At 51.1% G+C, this 22,308-nt stretch overlaps 1 protein-coding gene across 6 annotated transcripts in view; it reads left to right on the top strand.

Annotated features, from left to right (window-relative positions):
- Agap1 (ArfGAP with GTPase domain, ankyrin repeat and PH domain 1) overlaps window positions 1–22,308 on the top strand; it is a 431,455-nt gene that overhangs the window by 105,586 nt on the left and 303,561 nt on the right. For 2 of the 6 annotated variants that reach the window (XM_055616993.1, XM_055616992.1), the window contains exon 1: window positions 9,045–10,263. The exons of 3 other annotated variants lie outside the window; for them this stretch is intronic. In XM_055616993.1, the coding sequence (XP_055472968.1) occupies window positions 9,357–10,263 (907 nt within the window). In that variant the 5' untranslated portion in view covers window positions 9,045–9,356. Of the gene's footprint in view, window positions 1–8,931; window positions 10,264–22,308 lie in introns of those variants that run through there. One more of the 6 variants, XM_055616994.1, reaches the window with a different exon arrangement.

Here is a 22,308-nt window from a genome sequence, read left to right as displayed (position 1 = left end):
TGGAGACTATATGGGTAAACTTCCGTGCAGTGCTGAAGTGCACTGAGGGAGGGGGTCTGAAAAGGGGTACAGTGCAACTCAGCTGACCTGGTCTGTGACATGATTGGGACAGGACTTTTGCCCTGCAGAGGCCTGCCAGCAGGATTTGTCTATCAGGAAACTGGTAGTGGCCAGGGGGAAGCTGCTGTCCCCTGAGGTATAAGGTTAAGTTCCCAGGGCAGACACCAGGAAGAGAGTCTATTCTTCAGGAAGAAGATGGCCAGGGACGCAGAAAAACCTTCATATTAGCTCTACTGATGAGTTGACTTAGCTGTCTTGCTGTCACAGCAAGGAGTCAGTGGGGCGTGACATGGTTAGGAATGAGAAAGGAGGTAAAGTGTGAGAAAGTAGGGAAGGCACATGCATGAAACCCTGGTCAGTGCTCTACATACCAGGTCATGTTTGTCCATTTGATTGTCAACAGCTCTCCCATGTTTTCACAGTGTTGGGGCCCCTTTACTCTGGTAACAGGGGTCCGTGACATTCAAGTCAGGGAACCTGGCCTCAGCCACTGCGTTCTACAAGGTGTTCTGCAAGGCGTTAGGCTGGGTGCCACTTGAAGAGTGTAAGTTCTAGTCTGCAGCAAGACGTAGTTACTGAGCAAAAGTGTACCATGAAGCCCTGATAGCAGGGCTGAGGACCGATTCTGGGAGGGGAGCCGAGTATAGGCATGGGGCAGGCTGGAAGGATGCTTGGCTTGGGAATCCTTCTGTGGGGCATGGATGAGGGAATGGGGAATCCCCTAGAGAGGAAAGAGTTAGCTCTAACTAGAGTCGAGGACTGGTTGCTGGCTGGGAGGCCTGCAGGTCGAGGAGGGCTCTTTTTGTGGACATAACTGAGTCTGCTGGAGAAGAAGACAACACAGGGTCATTTGCCAACTCAAATATATGACCTGAGGTCATCCTCAGAGGGGGCAGGCAGCTTGAAATCCCTGGAGTGGGAAAGGGCTGGCCAGGGCTGCAGTGGGCCCAGGCCCTGTTATCATCACAGTGGAGGTTGGTGACACGTCTTGCTGCTGCTGCATGTGTCCTAGAGTGTCCCTCCCAGGGATGGGGATGGGACGGGACTTGTTCCCAGATTAGGTCTGTGCTGGTCCAAAGACCATGTCAGAATCAGGGTTTCCGAGCATCTTCTCTGGGCCATGGCCGGGCGTGGCCTCTTGGAGTCATCGGGAGCAGGTAGGATAGTGGCTGCTGTGGACTGGGATGCCCCCTATTCTTTGCTAGATAGAGAAGAGAATGCGGGGCACACCACCTGTGTGACTTCTGGGAGGAGGCCTGGAGTGAAGGGAGAGTGAGGTTGTGGTTGTCCTGTGGTGGACTGGTCTAGAGGGAGGGACAAGAGGTGAAGGGGCACGGAGTTAGCCCCTGATTTATGTGTTCCTTGCTACCAAACATGCTGCACTGTCTTGGAATTCCTACTTCAGAGGGCACTGCCCACAGTGCCCATATCCTGGAAGTTTTGTCTTCTTGTGTGGCCACCAGTTCTCCATCTTCAACATCACTCCTAGAGACAAAGTGCAGAGTTGGTGGGGAGGACCATTACAGCGCCTGGGATGCCCTGGATTGGTGGCCATTCTCTTTAGCTCACCATTCTCTTTCAGTTTGTCTTCCTTTGTGGGAGATTTTGGAGCTGGTGGCAAGTTTGGAAGGGTCACAGGTAGCTAGCTGAGCATCAGAATGTGGGGAAGAAGTACAGTGGCTGTGAGATGGCTTCAGTCTTACCCCCACCCCCACCACATGCCCTGCTGCTGTAGAAGCTTAGGTTGATCTCTGCACAGGGCCCCTGGGAGCAGGTGTGGGGCAGGTAGATAAGAAGCCGTGAATGTGTTCTCATTAGTGTCAGCCAGGATCTGGGGACCTGTCCTTCTCTTCCAAGGAGCTCAAGTAAGAGGGGTTACTCCCCTGTAGCTTCTTGGGGGAGGGAGAAGGTGGGGGAGAGGGAGAGAGAAAGAGAGTGTATATGTTAGTGGTGGTGGGATTTAAATAGGCAGCTTAGACATTCTTTTTTTTTTTTGACATGGAGAGGGAGAGAATGGATCGTCCCTTAAACCCTTGAAACCTCTGGTCATAAAATTCCACGTATCTCTCTGGAGAACCCAAGCTGGGATGCAGAAGTGTTGTCAAAGTGTGCTCCTCTGGAAACTGGTTTTGTTCAGACCGAGGGCATCATTTGGGGTCTTGATTTTGATCGTTATATATGTCAGGACACCTAAATCTCAGAGGTCAGCAGATCTTAAGGAAAACCTGTCAAACCTCCCAATGCAGGAAGATGAGGTGGCCCAAAAGGATTTCTTTCTTGGCTTTCTACTAACACCTGCTGAGTAGTGCCCTCTTCCCTACCCAGCTGCCATCATCTTCATCGGAGCAGCTGTGCACAAGATCCCCAAGACCAGGCCCCCTTTAATTGTTGATGGTCCTTCATAGAGGCACACTTCTTACAGAGGAGGGTCATTGGATTCTCACTGGGTCTGTTACTCTGTCCTGTGCTTTAAGGCCATCGTTTGTAATTCTGTTGTAATTGCACATGGCCTTGGAGTCTCAGCAGGTGCTGGAGGGAACAGATGTGGAAGGCCACCATAGAGGGGACCCCCATCTCTGCATCACCTATGCTGGGGCAGGACCTTCTGGTGATGCAGCTGCATTGGGGTTACCTGCACCCTACGAGTAAACCCCTCACCCATGCTGAAAACGCCTGACCAACCCATTAGTTCCCTGTGTTGGACTGTGGTGGGAAGAAGGGGGTAGATGTTTACAGCCCTCTAAGGAAAGAGATAACACAACACCAGGACATGCTTCATAGTCATCTAGGGGTATGTCCCTCCTGTTGACACCTCCAAATTTCTTTTCCTCAGCTCCACGTACATAGAGCTGATACACGGAAGGCTGGAGGGAGGGAAGATGGAGTGGGACTCCTTTGGCATGCTCTGGTTGTGGCCATGCACAGCCCCCGGGGAGTCCCTTTACGTAGGAGCTGCTGAGCTAAGTGTTGCTTGAATTCATTTCTGTAAGGGATGGCTTGGAGATCTGACTTTGTGCCTTGCGTCTTCAGCGACATGAAGAAGTCTTCGTGTGGTAGGGAACCTACTTACCGGATGTTCTGCAGAGCGTGGTAGAAGACTGCAGCATGTCACTGGGCCATGTAGGCAGAGGCGAGGTTCTGACGGCGTGCACTCTTCCAGGCTGTGTTCAGAAGCTTGGGCTCCTCCCTGCCCTTCTGCAGAAGGCTCCATTACCCTCTGTTCCTTATTGGTTTCCAGTGTCATTGGATGGCCTCTCTGTGGGGTGACAGTGAGAGATCCCAAGGCTTTGAAGAAGCCCAGTGCTGGTCTTTCTGTTTTGTAGGTGAAATGAGTTAATGGTTGCTAGGTGTAGACTTCTACAAAATCCCTCCCAGCATTTTATTCATGGCCGAGAGACGCTATTCAGAGGACGATGGGTGGTTAGATGTCTCTCACTATTGCTGTTCTCTTTAATGGCTGATTCCTGGAGGGGCATAGTCTCTCTTGTTAGAGCTGCTTGATACTGTTAGCCTGTGCAGAGGTGGGAAGGTGTGAGCGTCCTTTACTTTCTGATCATGTGTAGAGTCTGCACCTCCTTGGGAGTCTTGTCCTCAGGGGACATTTGACAACACTTAGAAGAGGGTAGAAGACAAGCCTGGTGCTCCGGAGCCTGTAAGGAGGCTCTGTGACAAAGGACTGGCCAGCCCAGTGTCACTACATTGCGGATTGCCAGCCTGGACCTCTTAGGACCTGTTAGGTCACCCTGCCCTGCACATGGCCACTGACTACTTAACTTCCCTTAGCAAATAGCTTCCTACTTCTCTGTGACCTTCTGCCCTGCCAGTTCCCCCTCTCCTGGCAATGAGACTTCCTTAGACTGTTTTAGGCCCCATGCACGTACCAGCAGCAGCAGCAGCAGCAGCAGACGAACACAGGCTGACCTCGTGTTGGAAGTCTGTAGCACCTGGTAGGGCTGATGGATCTTCCTTGCTTGGTGGCTGAGCCCCCTGCAAATAGAGGCCAAGGGTCCTGCCCACTTTGGCATGCAGGGTGTGTTTGTCATCTTCCATGGTGCTACCTGACATCTAGGAATCTTTGGGACTGAGCTAGACTCTATACTACCAGGGACAAGGATCCCTTGTCCTCCACTGTCCTTCCCCTCACATTGGGAAACTGGTACCCCAATGTCCCTACTATGCTACCTCTTCAGGAGGTGGATGTCAAAACCCCTTTTTCTGGAGTCAAGCCAAATTTGGTTTGCTAAGTTTCCCTGACCAGAATTCCTTCTTTGTTAACGTCTAAAAGGTGGTGGCATTCTCACTAAGGTGACAACCAAGAACCTCCAGTCACAATGGAGAGGCTCATAAGAGGCACACTGCCTGCAGGTGTCTGGCCACACTCAGCCAGGTCTGTGGCCTGTTGACAGCTTTTGCTTTTGTGGCTCCAGGAGGAACAGAGTAGGAAGGACCAGGATGACCTTCCTTTATTCAGGATGACCCTGCCCTGAAGAAGAGCACACTTTTCCTTCCTGAATAACCCATCAGGATCAGATATTCTCCTTTTACCTTTCTTCTTATATCTTGTAGGTGAGATGGATGTGGCTGCTAAACCCAGGGTCTTTTGCCTGCTATACAGCAGATATTCCTCCATGAGCTACAACCCATCTTCATGTTTTCTTTTGAGACAGAGGCTTGCTGGGTTGCCCAGAGGAAGTTGAACTTCCTTTGTGGCCCACACAGGCCTCAAATTTGCAGTCCCTGCTATCTTAGCCTCCCAAGGAGCTGGGATAACAGGCCTGGCATGATTTTATCTGCAATCTTCAGCTTATAAAATGTGAAAACTGGGGTCTCCATAGACTGCAGCATCCTAGGTGGGTACAGTCCACAGGCCATCCAAAGCATCATGTTAAGTCTCAAGTAAGACTCTGAATCAGCCTTTGTGGTGGAATCAAGACTCGTGCTGAGAAGTTCTGAAATCTTAAGTGACAGTCAGATATAAATACACGTCTTTCTCTTTGTAGCATTGCCCTGTCTGGTACCAGCTACCGGAAGAGAGCTCCTGAGATCCAGCAAGTAGTTCTTTGTGGCTCTGGGCATCTGTGCCCAGGCCAGGGTAGGACCATGCTTGGTGATTTCTGTTGCCAGCAGACATGAATCTTAGATACTGTGAGCCTGATTACTAGCTATCAAATTGTAATTTTTTGGAAAGTTGGCCTTGTGAAGCAGATGGTTCCTCTGCTGACTTGCAGAGACGTTCCCTTATAAGCTTACATGCTCTAACCAACACTTGGCAAAATCTGATGCTCATGAAGTAGGCTTAATTGATGGCCTGCTAGACATGGCTCTGGATACAGGTCATGGAGGGTGGCCAAAGGCTCCTACAAGCTTAGGACTGGGGTGGTGGCCAGCTGCCAAGGTGAGGAGTTGGATAGAGGATTGGGAGGACTATTTGGATTCTCTAAGGCTTTTCTTTAGGCTGCTGAGTCCCTGCAGTGCCCAAGCCCTGCCCATGTGCTTTTGAAGGATGGAGCAAAGAGATCAAGGACACACTTTGTATGTGTGTGATTCAAAATGGTGATACGCTGCACAGTGTGTGTGGAAAATCCAAGATGTGGTCTGGTAGTATCCATTTAGGAACACCCAGCAAAATGCCCCCGTAACACTCAGCATGCCTTGTGAAGCATTTTCTTTTAGCAGAGGCAGGTCTGGCTTTGTGCAGGGGATTTAGGCTTTGGAGTGACAGGCTCAGGATTCGGTGTCTTCTGAGACTGGGAGAGCCCAAGTCTCCAGGGCTGCAGGGAGAGGCCATGCGATATGAGCGGGACATCTAGGCCTTCCTGGAGTCTTTCAGACTGGTGTTTGGAGCCTGTGCTTCCTCCCGAGTGGAATGCCGAGAGAGAGCAGCATCTAGGCTGGCTAGGTGCTCTGTGTCTCCCTGGGAGACTGTGTGTCATCTGAGGTGGATAGAATGGGTTCTTCTACTCTGCAGCCTGCATCCTTGTATGGCAACACACAAAATCTGGGGTGGATTCCATACCACGACAGAATAATGGTCCGACAGTAATAGTCTAGTATTTAAGCTCTAAAGCAGTGGTTTTCAACCTTCCTAATGCTATGACCCTTTAATACAGTTCCTCAACCATAAAATTATTGTGTTGCTACTACATGACTGTAATTTTTCTGCAGTTATAAACTGTAATGTAAATATCTGTTTCCTGATGGTCTTAGGCAACCCCTGTGAAAGGGTCATTCCACCCTTAAAGGGGTTTATGACCCACAGGTTGAAAAACACAGCACTAAAGGAATATACTCTCCCCCGACCCCCTCGAAACTCATTTTGGCTCTAAGTATGCCTCAGGTAATAAGGTAAATGTATTTTCCTGTCTTTACTCTGTGCTAGATACTGTTAAGGTTCACATCAGCATTTGAAAGAAGCCCTATTCTTGTATACAGAGAGGTAGCCCCCAGCTCTGGCGGGCCACAGGGCTGAATCTCTGCCTTTGCCTCTAGCAAGGTTCTCGCCTTCCACAGTGGGCAGCTCCCACATCTCAGTGTACAGACCTGGTGGTCTGTACATTTGTGTAGCTGCAGCTGTAAGGTCAGGCTGTCGCCAGGTCCTGGGGGTGCTAATTTATTAGATAGATGGCATGCTGGTTACTGTTGCCATTGCAAACATCATTTCTGTAAGTTTGTGGCTTCCTTGAGGCAAGAGTCCCTGCCTTGTCTTTTTGCATGTAGTGTAACACTCTGATGAAAAAAATGAACCAATAAAAAACAATGAAAATATGCTAACAATACTTCTTTGTCATACCAAGGTTTTGTTTAATTTTTAACGGTGTCTAGCCTAGTAATATTTTCATGTTCTCTGCTCTTCATTGCTAATAAAGCTACTGAAACAAAAGACATTGGTGCAGGCATGGACACTAAGATTCTCACTCAAAGTTCACTGTCACCCAGGGGCTGAGCCTCAACATCCTGTAACTGAAGGGATCCAGACATTTTAATAGATGTTTCACGCCTGGCATCCACCCTAGTGTAAGTTAGTGGCTCTTGGGTTTTATCAGAGTGAGTTGTTTTATTGAAACTGAGGGCAAGATGGCCTTGAGCTTTGAACAATGTGTCTGAAGGACCACTGCAGAGACCAGCAAACAGAGACCAGCCTTGCCCATGACTGATGGCAGGGATCACGTAATTGAGTTAGAACCCACTGGTAGTGGCTAGCTATGTTTTCAAGTATCTTTAAAGATAAAATAGAGGTTGGAGAGAAGGCGTAGTGGGAAGACTACAAACATCAGGGCAGACCACCTAGAATCTCAGCACGTGGGAGACAGAAATTGGGAGATTCCTGGAACAAGCTGATTAGCTAGACCAGCCAAGCCGGGGTTCAAGTGAGAGACCCTGCCTTAATGTATGACGTTACTGAGGAAGGATTATGACATCAACCCCTGGCCTTCACATGCTCCTACACACACACACACACACACACACACACACACACACACACACACACAGTCTAATCCGTGCGCTTGCCTGCATGCCAGCAAATGAGTCATGTAGAAACTTTCTTAATAATTTTCCTTTAGAATCCAGGTTTCCTAGACTGTAGTCCTCTTTCAGGAGAACCTGACCTATGGTTACACCAATTCACTGACATAAACACAATAGATACTCCCAAAATTTTGTGGTGAGATTATAGAGTGACTAGCTGGAGAGACGTAGGAAATGCCTGACCCGCCCAGCCACCTGTACCTTGCCTGGATGTAGCTCCAGAGACTGCTGGCCTTTGCAGGCCGGGAGAAGACCCCGCCAACATCCGGTTAGTGGGCACTGTATAGACTGCGTTTTCCCCCTGGAGCCTGTAAACAAGAAGACTGAAGCCATGCATGTATGTCCAGGATGGTCTGAGGACCTGGCTGGATGACTGGCTATAAAGCCCGTCTTACAGGGTGGTGGGGTCCCAGGTGACCACTTTTGGGAGGTGTATTGGGAATGAAGTGAAACACAGCTTTTAAATATTCATGGTGAGCCAGCTCCTGTTGCCTCAAGAGTGCAAGTCTAAGTCAGGGAGATGTGATCTCCATCTTACAGGTGGAGAAGACTGGCAACTTGCCCTTCCTGCTTTGGAGCCTGCTTCTCATGTAGCAGATCTGCATTTTGGAAAATACCCTGCAAATTACCTTACAGATGCACCGGCCAGTGCCACAAGGAGCGACTGTGTTTGTGTTACCTTTTAAAGTTATTTTTTTATTTTTGTGTATGTGTGTGTACCAACTACACACGGGCACCTTTGGAGGTCACAAGAGGGCATTAGCTCATCTGGAACAGGAGTTACAGATGGCTGTGGACCCCTGTGTGGGTTGTGGGGTCAGCCTTTGTCGGGGCTGGTCCATCACTCCAGGTCCTCTTGTTTTTAGGTTCCAAAGAAATTTCTGTTATTGCTGAGATCTGGTCTCTGTGTGCAGGTGGGTAGGCTGGGATTACTGGACGTTTAAGATCCAATTAGCCTGAAACTCACTCTCCTGTCTCAGCTTCGGGAGTGCTTTTCCAGCAAGTCATTTGAGTTTCCTTTTCGAAGCCACACTAGAGCTTGAGGCCTCACATGACCCTGCTGCAGCAGGTCCCTGAAAGTGCTATAGGTTTACTATGCAGGGCTGATCCGCTCCGCGCGGCGGGGATCCACCCCAGCGCTTGGGCCTGCCTCCGCCACGCTCGCCGCCGCCTCCGCGCTCCCGGGACCCGCAGGCCCCGCTGGGCGCGCGGCCCGCAGTCTCCGCACGTCGGCCTCCGCCCGCCTGCCCCGCCCCGGCGCGCATTTCCATTTTAAACCGCCGCCCGCCCGCCCCTCGACCGACCGCGGCCGGCGCAGCTACCCGCGCGCCCGGAGCCCCGGGAGAGGCGGAGGCTGCGGGACCGCCGAGCTGTGCAGGAAAAGGCCCTGGGATGCGCTTGGGCCCCGCGCCCTAGACAATGAATCCGCGGGCGCTGCTGCCCGCCGCGGGCCCTGCTCGCCCAGGCCGCACCTGCCGGCGAGGCGGGTTCAGCGCCTGAGCGCCAGCCCGGCCCCCCATGGCTCGGCTCCCCGGGCGCGGACCCCGGCACACGGGCCGCGTGGCGCGCGGGCGGACAGACTCCAGGGGCGCTGTTCCCGCAGCCTAAGCGCGGGCCTCGCTGTGCGCGGGGGGCGTGGGCGCCGCTCCCTGCCCGCCCGGGTGCTGCACCTGGCCAGCTCTGCGCCCGCGGCGCGCGTCCCGGCGGCCGGCGGCGCTGGATGCAGCGGGGCCTTGGAGGGCGGCGCGGCGGCCGCGGCCCCTGGGGACATGTACCTGCTGGACGGCAGCGGCGAGCCCGCGTCTCCGCCTGCGGACGCGATGCCGCGCGGGACGCCCCCCAGGAAGACCGTCTACCGCATCTCGGTGACCATGGTCAGGAAGGAGCAGCTGGCCGCTCCGGCTCCGCGCCCTACTCGGCGGCCCCGGCCCGCGCGCTCCCCGGACGCTCCCGGGCGGCTGGAGGAGGAGGCAGAGGAGGCGGCGGCCGAGGAGCCTGAGGCCGCGCCGCGCGCCTGGGACTTCCGCGCCTTCCGCACACGCAGCACTGGGCAGCTGGAGCTTGGGCGGCTGCGGCCTTGCGCACGCGGCGCGGAGCCCACGGACCTGCTGGGCAGCCCCTCCGGTGAGGGACCCAGCAGCCCGGATGGGGAGGAGGCTCGGGCCGCGCCCCTGCGGCGGAGCCTCAGCTTCAGGCACTGGAATGAGCCCGAGGCGCCGCGGAGCCCTGCGCTGAGCGGCGGGAGGCGCCACAGCAGCTCTGGGAGCCTGGCCTGGGCGCCCGAGGACGAGGTCGAGGCGGAGGCCGTCCTGGAGCCGCTGTCCGGAGCGCAGCCGGCAGCGGAGAAGCGCAACACTTTGGACGTGGGCGAGGTGCTCAGCAAGAGCGACGCGCTCTCAGACCTGGAGCGCTGGGAGCGCAGCAAAAGCAAGAACCGCACGCTGGACAACAGCGACCTGCAGCGGCTCGAGCGCGCGCGGGCCGCAGCCGCCGGCCCCGGGGCCGCCTCGGAGCACCGGCTGCTGCGCTTCTTCAGCGGCATCTTCGCGCGCAGGGACGGCGGGCCCTCACTCCGCAGCGGCGCCCTGCGCTCGCGTGGCTACTTCAGCCTGCGGAGGGCCCCGGCCGACACGCACTCGTCCAGCACTGAGAGCATCGAAGGGTCCCCACGCAGAGGTGGGCAACCTAGCTGGGGGGCTTCTGGGCAGGCTGGAGAGCGGTGGGGCCTGGCTTTGCGCTCCAGCAGTCTGCGGTGTGAGCACACTAGGGCCCTGGGAGCAGCGGGCTCACCTGCCTTGTCCAGCTGGCTGGGGGTGTGAATTAGCTGGTGGCTCATTGCAGCTACCTGGGGATTCTGAATGCTGTCTCCACAGGCTTTAGCAGTTCTGGGCCTGTCACTTGTCCTTAGTGAGCAAGGGTAAGATTACCTGGCGTATTGCTGTTCCTCTCTTGCTGATGCTAGTTCAGCCCTCCCCATCAGCAGGATGGAGCTAGGGAGAGCCTCTGCCCAGACCAGGCGTGGGGGCATAGCAGTCCTGGTCCTGGGCGGTGCTATGCAGGTGCAGCTCCTGGCCGGCTCACCCCAGTTACTCCCAGTTGATCCTTGCCTCCTTTCCTCAGCAAGGAGCAGACTGGTGGTCCACCATCTGTGAGCGCGGTGATTTGGCGGGTCCTACCTATGGAGCTTTTGGTAGAGTCAGCTCGTAAGTGGTCAGAGTGGGTGACACGCATCCAGGCCCTTCTTCCTCTACATGCCAGTGGAGAAAGCCAGCCGGAACTGTCCATGCATGCGTGGGGTGCGGTGACGACCCTGCAGCCCACCCGACATCCTAGGGCCTCTTGCCTCTCACAGGCCTACCGGGGCCTTGTGAAGTTTCTGGATGTAGATGTTGAAAAAAATGAATTAGCCATAGCACTGGGCGTGTGTGTGTGTCCAAAGTCTCCTGAAACAACAACACGTGGATCTGGTTTCCTTATATTAATTGTTCCACGAGCTGTGTGTGTATGGGGGAGGCATTTAAGTGGGAAGATTCTGTGCTTCTCGTTACACAAAGCTCTGTTGATGGCCGGGAAGATAGAAGCAGTAACAGAGCATAGCCATTCCTAGGTCAGTCTCAGCTGGCTCCAGCCACCCTGGGAAGAGTTTCTCTCTGCTGGATCTCACAGGCTGACTGACTGCCCCAGGTCCAGGTCCACATTAAAACCAACCTTGGCAGAGGATACTTGAAGAGAACTAATTCCCATATTGCTGCCCCGGGGGCCTAGGAGTTAGAGCAGAGAAGGGTTGGAGCCAGACCCTGCCATGCTGTGCTTGCCTGCTTGTCTTCATTTTGATGGGAAGTTACCTGTCACCACGCTTGTCGGTTGAGTTGCCTTAACCTGCCCAGTTTTAACATGCCTTGCAGCATTTTGGCAGGCTCCTCCATCGATTCCAGTCATTAATCCCTTCTCACTTTCTCGCCCTCCCAACATGTTTTCAAAATGTTAGAAATGGCACACATTGTTTTGGGGGCTGTTGACTTAGCCAGGTAAGAAAGGCACTTGACACCAAGCTGATGATTAGATTTGATCTCCATTGCACATTCGGTGGAATGAGAATAATTCCCTCAGGTTGACTCCTGCACAGGAACCACAATGCCAGTCAGTGAGCCCACCCATGAAAATGAATAAGTGAAGGAAAAAAGAGTTGTTTTGCATGAAGTGGCTGTTGTCATCATTTGCAGGGAGGAAGTGGGAATTGAAAGCTCCTCCTTTAACAGCAGGCTTGCGTCTATTTTTGTGGACTTGGGTAGAAAACAGTAATTAGTTGCCTTGGTTCCAGATAAGTAAGTACCTGTCTTCCAGAGGTGGGGGAGAAGCACAGACGTGATTGGCATGAGCATACTTCGGCTGCACCCGGACACAAGTTAAAAGCATTTGAGGTTTTGATGCTTCCTTTGGGACGAACACTTCAAAGTGGGTTTGCAATAGTAAAGGTGTTAAGTGTGTTGGAAGTTTGCCCCCTAGGGGTGCAGGTTTTTAATAGTAATGTAATGATTGTAATGCTCGAGTCTGCACAGCCGATCCACAAGCTGGGTGTGAGGGTGTGTGTTCTAATCCCAGCATTTAGGAAGTAGAATCAGGATTGGTATATATCAGATTTGAGGGTTGGACTACATCAGACCCTGTCTCAGGAGAGGAGTAGGGTTAGAGGTGACGCACTGAAAATGTCATGGGGAGGTCGCTGAAGCTACTTTTTTTTTTTTTTTTAAGTGTACTAGGTCATAGTGTGTGTATAAACAGAACTCTGGGGTCTCACTTTATTTTGAAGTTTGGGATCTTGTGTATGTGTGTGTGTCTGTTTGTCTGTCTTTCTCTGCATGTCTCTCTGTGTGTTGTATGTGTAAAGCTCTACATCTTTCACCCAGGTAAAGTTTTTGCCTTTGGTGAAAATGTCAGAAGTCTCAGGTCAGTGTCTTGATGACTTGGCAACAGCCAGTCCAGTACTGTAGAACTTGTCCAGCTTTATTAGGATCCTGTCAGTTACTGGGGCAGAGGTGGAGAGAGGTGGCTCGGTAATTAAGAATACATAACTTCTTGCAGAGGAACCAGTTCCTAGCACCCCCATCAGGCGGTTCACAATGGCCAGGAGCAGCAGATCCAGAGGGATCAGATGCCTTTGGCCTCCATGGGCACCTGCGCACATTCATTCCCATACAAGACTCAATACATGATTAAAAATAACTTTAAAGGATGTCAGTTGTTTAGAATTTAAGTATTATGTAAATGAAAGACTTGAATTTATGTGACAATCCCCAGCTCATGTTTTCCCTTGTGAATAGTGCTAGGGCTGGACCCATCCTCCCTTGGCTACAGTTACAGTGGGACTCAGGTGGCTTTGCAGGACTCTGAAGTTTTGTTTTTCGGAAGGGAGAATGGTGCTTGTTGCAACATGTGAAGTCGGGGGCTCCCTACAGCTGCGTGCTGCTGCCTGCTGCTTCAGAGCAAAGCTTGTATCTCTTGACTAAATAGTGACAAAACAAAACAAAAACCAGTCCGTGCCATTTCCAAGCTGCTTTTCACCACCCCGAGCAGTCTCTGCAGACTGGAAGCACTGTCCCCATCACCAGGTGCCTTACTTACTGACTTTGGAGGTCTTTGGAGGTCACGCTTACAAAACGAGTCAGAGCTACTGACACCCAGAGACACTTTCTGTCTAACAGCTATTACATATTAGTAGGCTGTAGGCAAAGTCACTTTAAAATCAGTAGCACAGTGAATAGTTTTCCTGCCCCAGAACACATGGCTGGTCTCAGGTGAGATGTCTGTGTTAGCACAGGCAGAAACAAAATGGTTAAAATCTTGTTTTAAAAACACACACAGGCTCTGGAGCCTGCTTTCTCGGTCTGGGAGGTGCCATTATAGGAACTTGCCGACACTCCTGAGGAGTAGCCACCAAGCTCCAGATACATTCTAGGTCTTTTACTATGTGGGAGGACTGATTACTGCAATAAAGTGATTCCGAGATAGCTCTGGCTAGGGCTAGCTTTTTAAATTTGTAATTTACAACTGAATTTTGAGGGCAAATTTCACCAGTGGACTGTTTACCTTCCTTTCTGACTCCCTTGCTCTTGAGTTGCTTAGTTATTTGGGATGAAAGGTTGTTAAGAGTATCAAGCAAGCAATAAGACACTTTAGTGGACAGAAGGAGGAAGTAGCAATTAAATGAAAGAAAATTGCTGATAGGACTTGACACATTGTTTTCAACCTGATTTGCCAGTGGGCAAATAGCTTGTAATGCAACTGTGTTACTCAAAGTTTCTCATTTGTAACATTTTGAAATGATTATCTATTCATTCTTTGATGGCAGCTGAATGCTCAGAATAAGAGAGCTCATTCTGTAGGGTTTTGTCTTTCTTTGGTGGGAGGGGCTCTCTCCTGGAGACTGAATTCAGCAACCGCATGGATATGCTAGGAAGAGCGGCCTTAAGGTCAGCCTGGGGATATTTGGCCAGGATTGTGCTATGTTTCACTGTGTCTGTGGCCTCTGGCTGGAGCTTTATTTCAGCATAGGTCACCTGCTTGCATCTCTTTCCAACAACCTGGGCTTGGGATATCCTGATGGAGGAGTGTTGAGGCACAAGCCCATTGCAGCGACCTGCTCCACTACTCAATTATTAACTGATAAATCTTTGTTTGGAGTCGCTTTCCTTCTGATTTTTGTCTTGTCTTTCTGATGCACTAACCCATCCATGGGGCGTCTGCAGTGTGCTCTGTATTTTCTAGGCAGCACAGTCTGAGAGCTGAGAGCTCAGCCCTGTCGCAGAGATCAGCAGCGGACGGGGAGGTTGAGAAGTCACAGTGAATTCACAGGGTGCTCAGGGCAGCTGTGACTGTTTTTCCAGTATCACCTCCACTGGCGTTCCCATGCCAGAGTGTGGCCACAACCTCATGGAGCTATCTGCCAGTCTCAGTCGTGAGTTCCTCCTGAGCCAGCGCTGCTGCTAATGCACATGACACATACGCTCCTGTTTGTGGGAAGGATGGATCAGAGAGCTAGGGGGACACAGGGATGGAGCAAATGTCCTTGAGCAGGGGAAGGAGTTGGTGGGTGGCCTTCTGAGGTAAAACAAGCTGGATTTTTCAGTATCACCAGGGGTTTACTGCATGAGGAAAGGGCACTCCACCAGCGAGTCGGTTGGATTTCTCTAGGGGAGCGGGTTAGCACCCACCGCGTCCTCAGATCTACGTCTCGTTGTCTGATACACCAACACGAAGCAGAGTAAAGGAAATCATATAGTCTTCCAAAAAATATTTATGTTCCTGGCATAAAATTTTCTTTTTCCAGAGCAGTGACTTGAAACGGCTGTATTAATTTAAATTGTCACTGTCAGTAAGATAGTGAAGGAAAGAGAAATGTTTTCTTATCGAAGCAGCCTCGCTGTTGGGGTTGACTACAGCTGTGTGGCCGCTCCACATGATTAAGGGCAGAATTGGTATTAAGGTCAACAGATTAGCAGGAAAGAGGGGAGATTATTATCTTTTCATTATTTTGAGAGAAGGACCATCTGCCCATGGTGGTTTGGTCCCTCCCGAGTGCTGAGTATCTGCTGTATTGTGGGTGACTGCCCTGGGGTTCCCCTCTCACGATGACCCCAGGTGAGACAGGTACTCACCTGGCTTAGCTTGCTTTCCTCCTGGCCACTGCTTGAAATGGCCCTGCAGTTTAAAGGAGCTGCGTGCCTTCCACTTGGCTGGTTTTAACTTAAAAGTGGGTTCTAGACCACTGCCTCCATTTTTCCTAGTGCTTCCTTTTGCTTTTTTTGTTCTGCTTTTCCTGGTTCCCATTCTGATAGCAATACCAGGCATAACGCTCAGAAATAAGCTACTGTGACCAGAAGATGGGAAAGTTCCATCCTCACTGCCGGTACCAGGGCGTACCAGGGTGAATGCTGGACGGGATCCTTCTGGCTTCTCCTTGTCTAGCAAGTGAAGATAATTTTCCAAGGTGCATTCTATCCATGGGAGTGGAAGGGAAAAGAGTTGCATTCCCACACCGCCCTTTGCATGGGAGAGCAGAGAAGCCTCACATCTCCACGCTGCTCCATGTGAGTTTTTGCGTGATATGGCATGCCATTTGCCAGCTGGTCTGGTTAGCATGCAGGAAGGCCCTCTTTGTTCCGTGCGCTGCCGGTGCACAACAGTGGGGCTCAAGCGATGAGAGTGGACGTCCTTTTGTTTGCGATGGTTGTCAAAGGGAATCCTGTGTTCCCTCCTGCCCTCTGTGCCTGTCATCGCAAGGGCTGCGTTGAGCGGGTCTGCTGACTGTCAGACACTCGAGAATTGACTCCAGAAACAATGACAGTAGCCTTCCTTATGAGGCCCCCGCCCTCACTCATTATCCCAGGGCAGAATTATTCTTCATACTTTGTCTGTTGGAATGGGCGAGGGGTATTTATCTAGTGTTCACCTTGCTGCTCCAATGATCTCTTAAAACAAAACTCTAACTTGTAGGGGGATGCGGCTCAGTAGGTAGAGTGTCTGCCTAGTGTGCACGAAGTGGTGGGTTCCATTGCCGGCGCTGCATGAACCAGATGTGGTGCCACACCCCTGGAACCCTGGTAAGGAGAAGGTGTAGGTGGGAGGATCACAAGTTTCAGGTCCTCCTCATCTGAGGCCACCCTGGGTTACATGAGACCCTGTCTCAAAGGGAAAAGATAGTAATCGCATCCCACCTGAGTCCTGTTACAGCAGGGATTTGCTAAACTCCTGGAGAGGCCTGGGACTCGCATCCACAGCTCAGCACCCCGCAGGGGTCCCACAGCATCCCTCCACGTCCTGAGTAGACGAGGCATTCCCATCATTGGGGCTTTCATGCCAGAGAGTGGTGGCAGGGCTACGGGCTTGTGGTTTGATTTTTGAAGATGCTGTGCCTGTACTGTCTTCCTTGGTGCTGGGTCATCGTTGTGTTCGGCCTACAGCGCGCACACAGCCAGGGATGGTTCTGAATGTGGATCAGCATAGAATTGTAAGCTTAAAGCTCTAAGGAGGTTTCTCTCTTTTTCTTGTGGTAGCTGGATTGTGCCATTCTCAGGTACAAGCTGTAGATGACAACATCAGTCACAGCATATTGTGAAAAGACTGGACAGAACCTACGGTTCTGATGTAATGTATACCGAGTCCTCCCCCAGGGGTCGTTTGTTTCTGGTGTGAAGAAAGACGTGCTTCTAGAATGTGTCCGGGTGGGGATACCTGGCCGGTCTGCCACGTCCCATTGCTCCTCTGTGCCTCACCAGCTTCCGTTGGCTTATTGGAGGTTTAGTTAATACCCTGCCCATGGGCACGGCAGGTATCTGGCATCAGTGAACTGTTGTGCTCTCCTCTTTATCTCCAGCAGGGCCCCAATGGGCAGTGTTTTCTGGGCTCTATGAAGCCTTGATGCACCAATTCTTTTGTAGACCAGGCAGTGGGCAGTGGCCAACCCTGACCCTAACATAGGTTTTTTCTCTTGCTTTCTCAAAAGCTGGTTTGTGATAAATAGCAGCAGGCCAGAAGCAGGGAAGAAAGGTTTCTTCTGATGGTTGTAAAATACGTCTCAGTAGCCACTTACAGGAAGTTAGGCCACTGGGGCTGGCCACGGGGATTCTGTCTCTGCTGCAAGAATATGGTTGGTAGGCCATGCAGCTCAGACAGGCCACAAAGCCACCCTGACCCAGCCTGCCCCCATGCACTTAAGTAGCCGCTTCAAGCTTCCCTTGTTTCCTGTGAAGGTGCAAAAGATGTGTGGCAACAGGTTTGAACCTGTGCAGCTAGCATCAAGGCTTCACTTTATTAGCCTGTGATACATTTTACAAAGGCCCCGTGACACCCAGCATGTGGGTTTGCTTGAGTTTATGGTCAAGGTGCACGCTTGGGTAGGCTTCTTACTCCTGAAGCTCCCAGTTTAAGCTAGCTTTGCGTTCTCCTTTCCTACTTGTTTAATATTTTTTGATGACCTTGATGTAGCTGCTTTTAAAACGATTGAGCAGCACACCTTACGGTTATAAGCAGGGAGAAGAGGTTGTTGGTTTCCTGCTTTGGCTGCACTGCAGTTACCCAGTTTGTTCCTATACCCAGAAGGGCTGTTGTTCTGTGCCACATTCCAGAACTCTAGTCTGAGAGCTGAGTTGTCACATAACATTCCTTGGTCCTTGCTGTACTGGAAGGCGGGCAGGCAGATGGATTGTAGAATGCACTGAGGGATGGATGGATGGACAGATGGACAGATAGATGGATGGATGGTTGGATGGACAGTTGGGTAGTTGGATACCAGGCTTTTGAAGTCATTACCTCCCAAACCACACTAGTCTGAGAGCCTGGGATAAGCTTTCTTCAGATTTCATTTGATATGTGTAGCACTGAGTATCTACAAATGATATAGGCTTATCAAATTTATATATGATCAAATAAGCTTAGTATCCCCAAATAGTTGCAAATCTGTTATGATTTGAAAGTGCCATGACCTCTTGGGAGAAAAGCTCTGAGATGGAGGATGCGTGCACTGAGATCCCCCCCCCCCCCCGTGCCTGTTGGCCTGGGATTGGCTGTCAGCCAGGCAAAGTAACTACCGCCTACGGCACACATAATGCATGTTAATGCTGTTTGCTTCTCCTTGCGTGAGGGTTGAAACCCAGGTTGCCCAACGTGCCAGTCTAGCTGAGCCACACCCAGGCCACACCCAGCCTCTACTTGTTAATTCTCAAATCTAATTTGAGGGAGCCAGCTCCTCCGCCTCCTCCTTGGGAAAACCAGAGGCTTGGGGCGTTAGCATGTCATGTCATTGTGCTGTTGGGATGCCAGGCTCGGCTTGTGCTGTTAGCATGCCAGGCTCAGAGCAGTGTCTTAAAGTAAGGCTGGAAACACATTCTTTCTGGAGCCTGGCTAGGAAGATTCTAGTAGATGAACGGGAGACGGAGGAACCATGGGGTGCATTTTCTTCGGTGATGGCAGCTGCCATCTGCTATCAGTTTCTGCTTGTGTGTTGAAGGCACACTAGTGAGTTTAGTAGTTTGTGAGTGTCACTTCTCCATAGTAGAGGATTTTGTAGCGTTGAAATAGAGATACCACCTAGCAAAATCATCTACGGTATTCTCCTGGGTCATTGGGATCATGTGGCAGGATTTACCAAGGTCACCGGGCTAGTCAGATGGAGATAGCCATGATGTATGATCACTTGTGACTGTCACGAAGCATTGGGGGCCGTGTGGCCTTGGTATGGTCTTCTGTGTTCAGAATTGTCAGAGCCCCAAGGGTTGCGATTGCTGGGCTGTGCAGGTTCTGTGGCTTCACCGAGAATGGAGTCGCCTCTAAAATCGTGGTGAGGGGTGCACGGTGCCACTGCTAGGGAGCTGGCGACTGGGGCAGGGCCAGGTCTTCTGGTCTTCTTTAGTTATTGCTGGCCTTACTCTGGGACAGTTTTTCATTTCTTCACCTGCCCATTCATTCAATCAAATGCTCGTTCATCCTGCAGATGTTTAGCAGAACTTAGCTTATTTCTAATGTTCAGCATAGTGGGGTTCTCTCTCTGTGTGTTCCATACTGAGGCCTGCTAGCTCCTTGCTATGTCACATGCCCAGGATGCTTCCACTATCTTTTATGGGAAAGCGCTCCGACCTTCACAGCTCCAGTGGCTCCTGGAGTGTCCACAGTGCTCCCCTTTAGCCTGATGACTTAGTTACATCCTTGTACCTTGAAAAGCTCTCTGACAGAAGCAGGGAGGCGACGTTAACTCTGGAACTCAAAGGGAACAGGTACAGAAAGGGGTTTTTATTCTGGCTCTTAGTTCAAGGGCACAGTCTGTCATGGCTGGGAAGTGAAGGCAGCAGGAGTTTGAAGCAGGTGGTCACAGCCCCAGTCAGAAGGCAGAGAGTGATGAGCTCATGCTGCTGCTCAGCTCCCTTTCCAGGATCCTAGCAAGGGAATAGTGCCTCCCACAGTGGGTGGGTCTTCCTGTCTCAGTTAATACAGTCATGATAACTTTCCCCAGGTGTGCTCAAAGGTCCGTCTCCTAGGTGACCATAGATACCGTCTAATTGATGACACTAACAAGACCTCACCAGGAAGGGTGACAGTGACAGTGGTGCCCTCTTGCTCCCCACTCACAGACAACCGAGACCACTTAGAGTGTGTTGTTAACATGATTTGCTTGAGAAATAAAAACGTTTACTGCCAGAGCTCTTTTGGGGAGTGTGAAGTGGGCAGTGCAGTTGAGCAGACGCCTCTGATCGACAGCTAACGGACAAGGCCCATGCCAGGCTAGGTTCCAGGCCGGAAGACAGAGGTGGGGCTTAAGGTGAGTAGGTCAGGTGATGACGCCATTCCATTCCTTGGCAGGTGATTTGTGAGTTTGCTCAGGAGTTTTCTTTGTGGCTTACAAAAGTAGAGTTTCGATATTATAAAATACTTGGTTCCCAGTATAAAATTTCTGTTACCTGTGTCATAACACAAGGACTAAAATTGTGCACTTGGAGTTAGGCTTAGGTCTAAGTGTGAGCATGGTCACAGTCACTGATAAGTGCAGATGCCCCATCCAAGTTCTGGTTCTGAGGACGCAGGTGCTTCACTCTCCATCTGCTGACCGTCCTTCTGCTCTCCTGCCTTGATCCCCAGATATCTAGTGGCCTTTACCACTTACAAGGATAATCAGTGTACTGCAGGGGGAGGCCAAACGAGCTGAGAGTAGCCTGTTTCCTTATGTTTACAATGAGATGTCCCCTTCTTGAAAGCACACACAGTTTTGGCTCTCCTGTACTGACACAATCTAGGCCAGTGGGTCACAACCTGTTTAGGGGTCAAATGACCCTTTCACAGGGGTCACCCAAGACCATAAAAAAACACAGATATTTACATTATGACTCACAATAGTAGCAAAATTACAGTTACAAAGTAGCAATGAAAATAATTTTACTGTTGGGGGTCACCACAACATGAGGAACTGTATTAAAGGGTCACAGCATTTGGAAGGTTGAGAACCACTGGGTTAGACCTTTATGTTACACAGCTGGATTCACATTTTAAAGACGGCTGACCTCATACTTCAGGAGAGTTTTGAGTCATCTTCTTGACTAAGATAGCAACCGTCAAGTACAGCCATTCAAATGCTGTGTTCCGGTGGCCAGCGTTGATCAGCACGGAATTCAGTTCCATGTGAGCCTTCCAGACATGACTTTTCCTTTGTCCTCGATGAACCTGTGACAGTGACAGTTTGATTTGTATATATAAAGTCAAGCTAGCCACACAGCGATCATTCATCTTAAATATTAAGCTGGGGGCTTAGCTCAGTGCAGAGTGCTTGCATGAAATATTCAAGGTCTGGACAGTATCCCAAGCACTGCCAAAAGCTGGGGAGGCAGAGGCAGGAGGATCAGTTCAGTTGCTAGCTCAGCTATGCTTGAGGCCAGCCTGAGCCACACAGGACTTTGTCTTAGTAAAAAATAAAGGCTATATTTTCACATATCTACTGGGTGTCCATCAGTTTAATTTGATAAAACTTAAAGATCAAATTGTGTTTTATGGTGTGAAGTGACAGTTTTCAGGACCTACACCTAAGTAGCCTGCATTTTTATTCTTTCTGTTTCCGGCATAAATAGGAAGCCATCTTTATTTCGGTCAGATTTAGCCTCACACAGGATGTTGCCAGAGACTTCCCTTGAGATGTTAGCAGGACCAGGAAGGTCTGAGGGACTTTGCCTAGTGTCTCTTTCAAGGGAATGTGTGTTTTCTGGTGTATTGGGATTTTGGCAGATCTTCCTAGATTTTTCTCTTAACTTCTGTTCTTGACATGCCTTCTGCCCATCCTGGGCTGTAGTCCTGTCCTATGGGGTTGTCATTGGTCTGTATGTCTGACCCCTCATTTTCCTTGTCTAGTGTCCAGGGACCCTGCATGCGTATCTGAGGCTGATAATGAAGGTTTGGATTTGTTCCGCTCACTGTTCTGGCCCAGCACTGGGATTGCATTCTCTTTGGAGCTGGAGGGGGAACCCATCAGCTTGCTTGCTTTTCATATGCCCTGCCCCGTTCTACCCCTGCTTCCAGCACACTTCCAGCACACTTCTAGAACTTTTCGCTTCTCCCTGAAGCCGAATACGCAGCTTTCAGAAAAGCCCAGATTCTGCCACACCAAGGGCCAGGCCCTGCTAGCTGCCCTGTACCCAGTTTAACTTTCACACGAGTGGCGATGCAGGGATTGATTGGAATTCTTGCCATTTGCTGAGATTTTTGTCCGACTCTGAGCAACCATTGGGACTTTGACAGGGAGTGACCACTGATGAGTAGAAACCACTGTCCCTTTCGTCATCTGCAGAGGAGAAAGGCTTTGGAGCACTAGGAGACGTGCAGGGGAGCGTGGCCCGGCTGAGCCCAGCCTCTCATCCCATGCCTTAGTCTCATACTCCGGTCACTCACTCTGTCACTCAAAGAACTGAGCTGACTTCCTAGCCTGGCTTTGTCACTGAGGCGCAAGAAGCAGTTATGGCAGTAGCTGATACGTCTCTGGTCTGTTGGCCGGGCTGTGTGTGTTGAAGGCATGTGGCAGTCAGCTGCGTGCTGACGGCACTGACAGCCCTGTGCAGTGGATTATGGCTCCTCTGAGTGTAGAGATGCATATGTAGAGGTATGGAGACCTCTTGAGAAATAAGCCGGCCCAGGGGCTCCAGGGGCTCCAGGGGCTCCAGGGGCTCCAGGGGCTCCAGGGGCTCCAGGGGC

This window comes from Psammomys obesus, unplaced genomic scaffold (assembly GCF_907164565.1).
Source record: "Psammomys obesus unplaced genomic scaffold, mPsaObe1.curated_primary_1811, whole genome shotgun sequence".
In the NCBI taxonomy this organism is placed as follows: Eukaryota; Metazoa; Chordata; class Mammalia; order Rodentia; family Muridae; genus Psammomys; species Psammomys obesus.
This window is presented reverse-complemented; position numbering and strand designations above follow the sequence as displayed.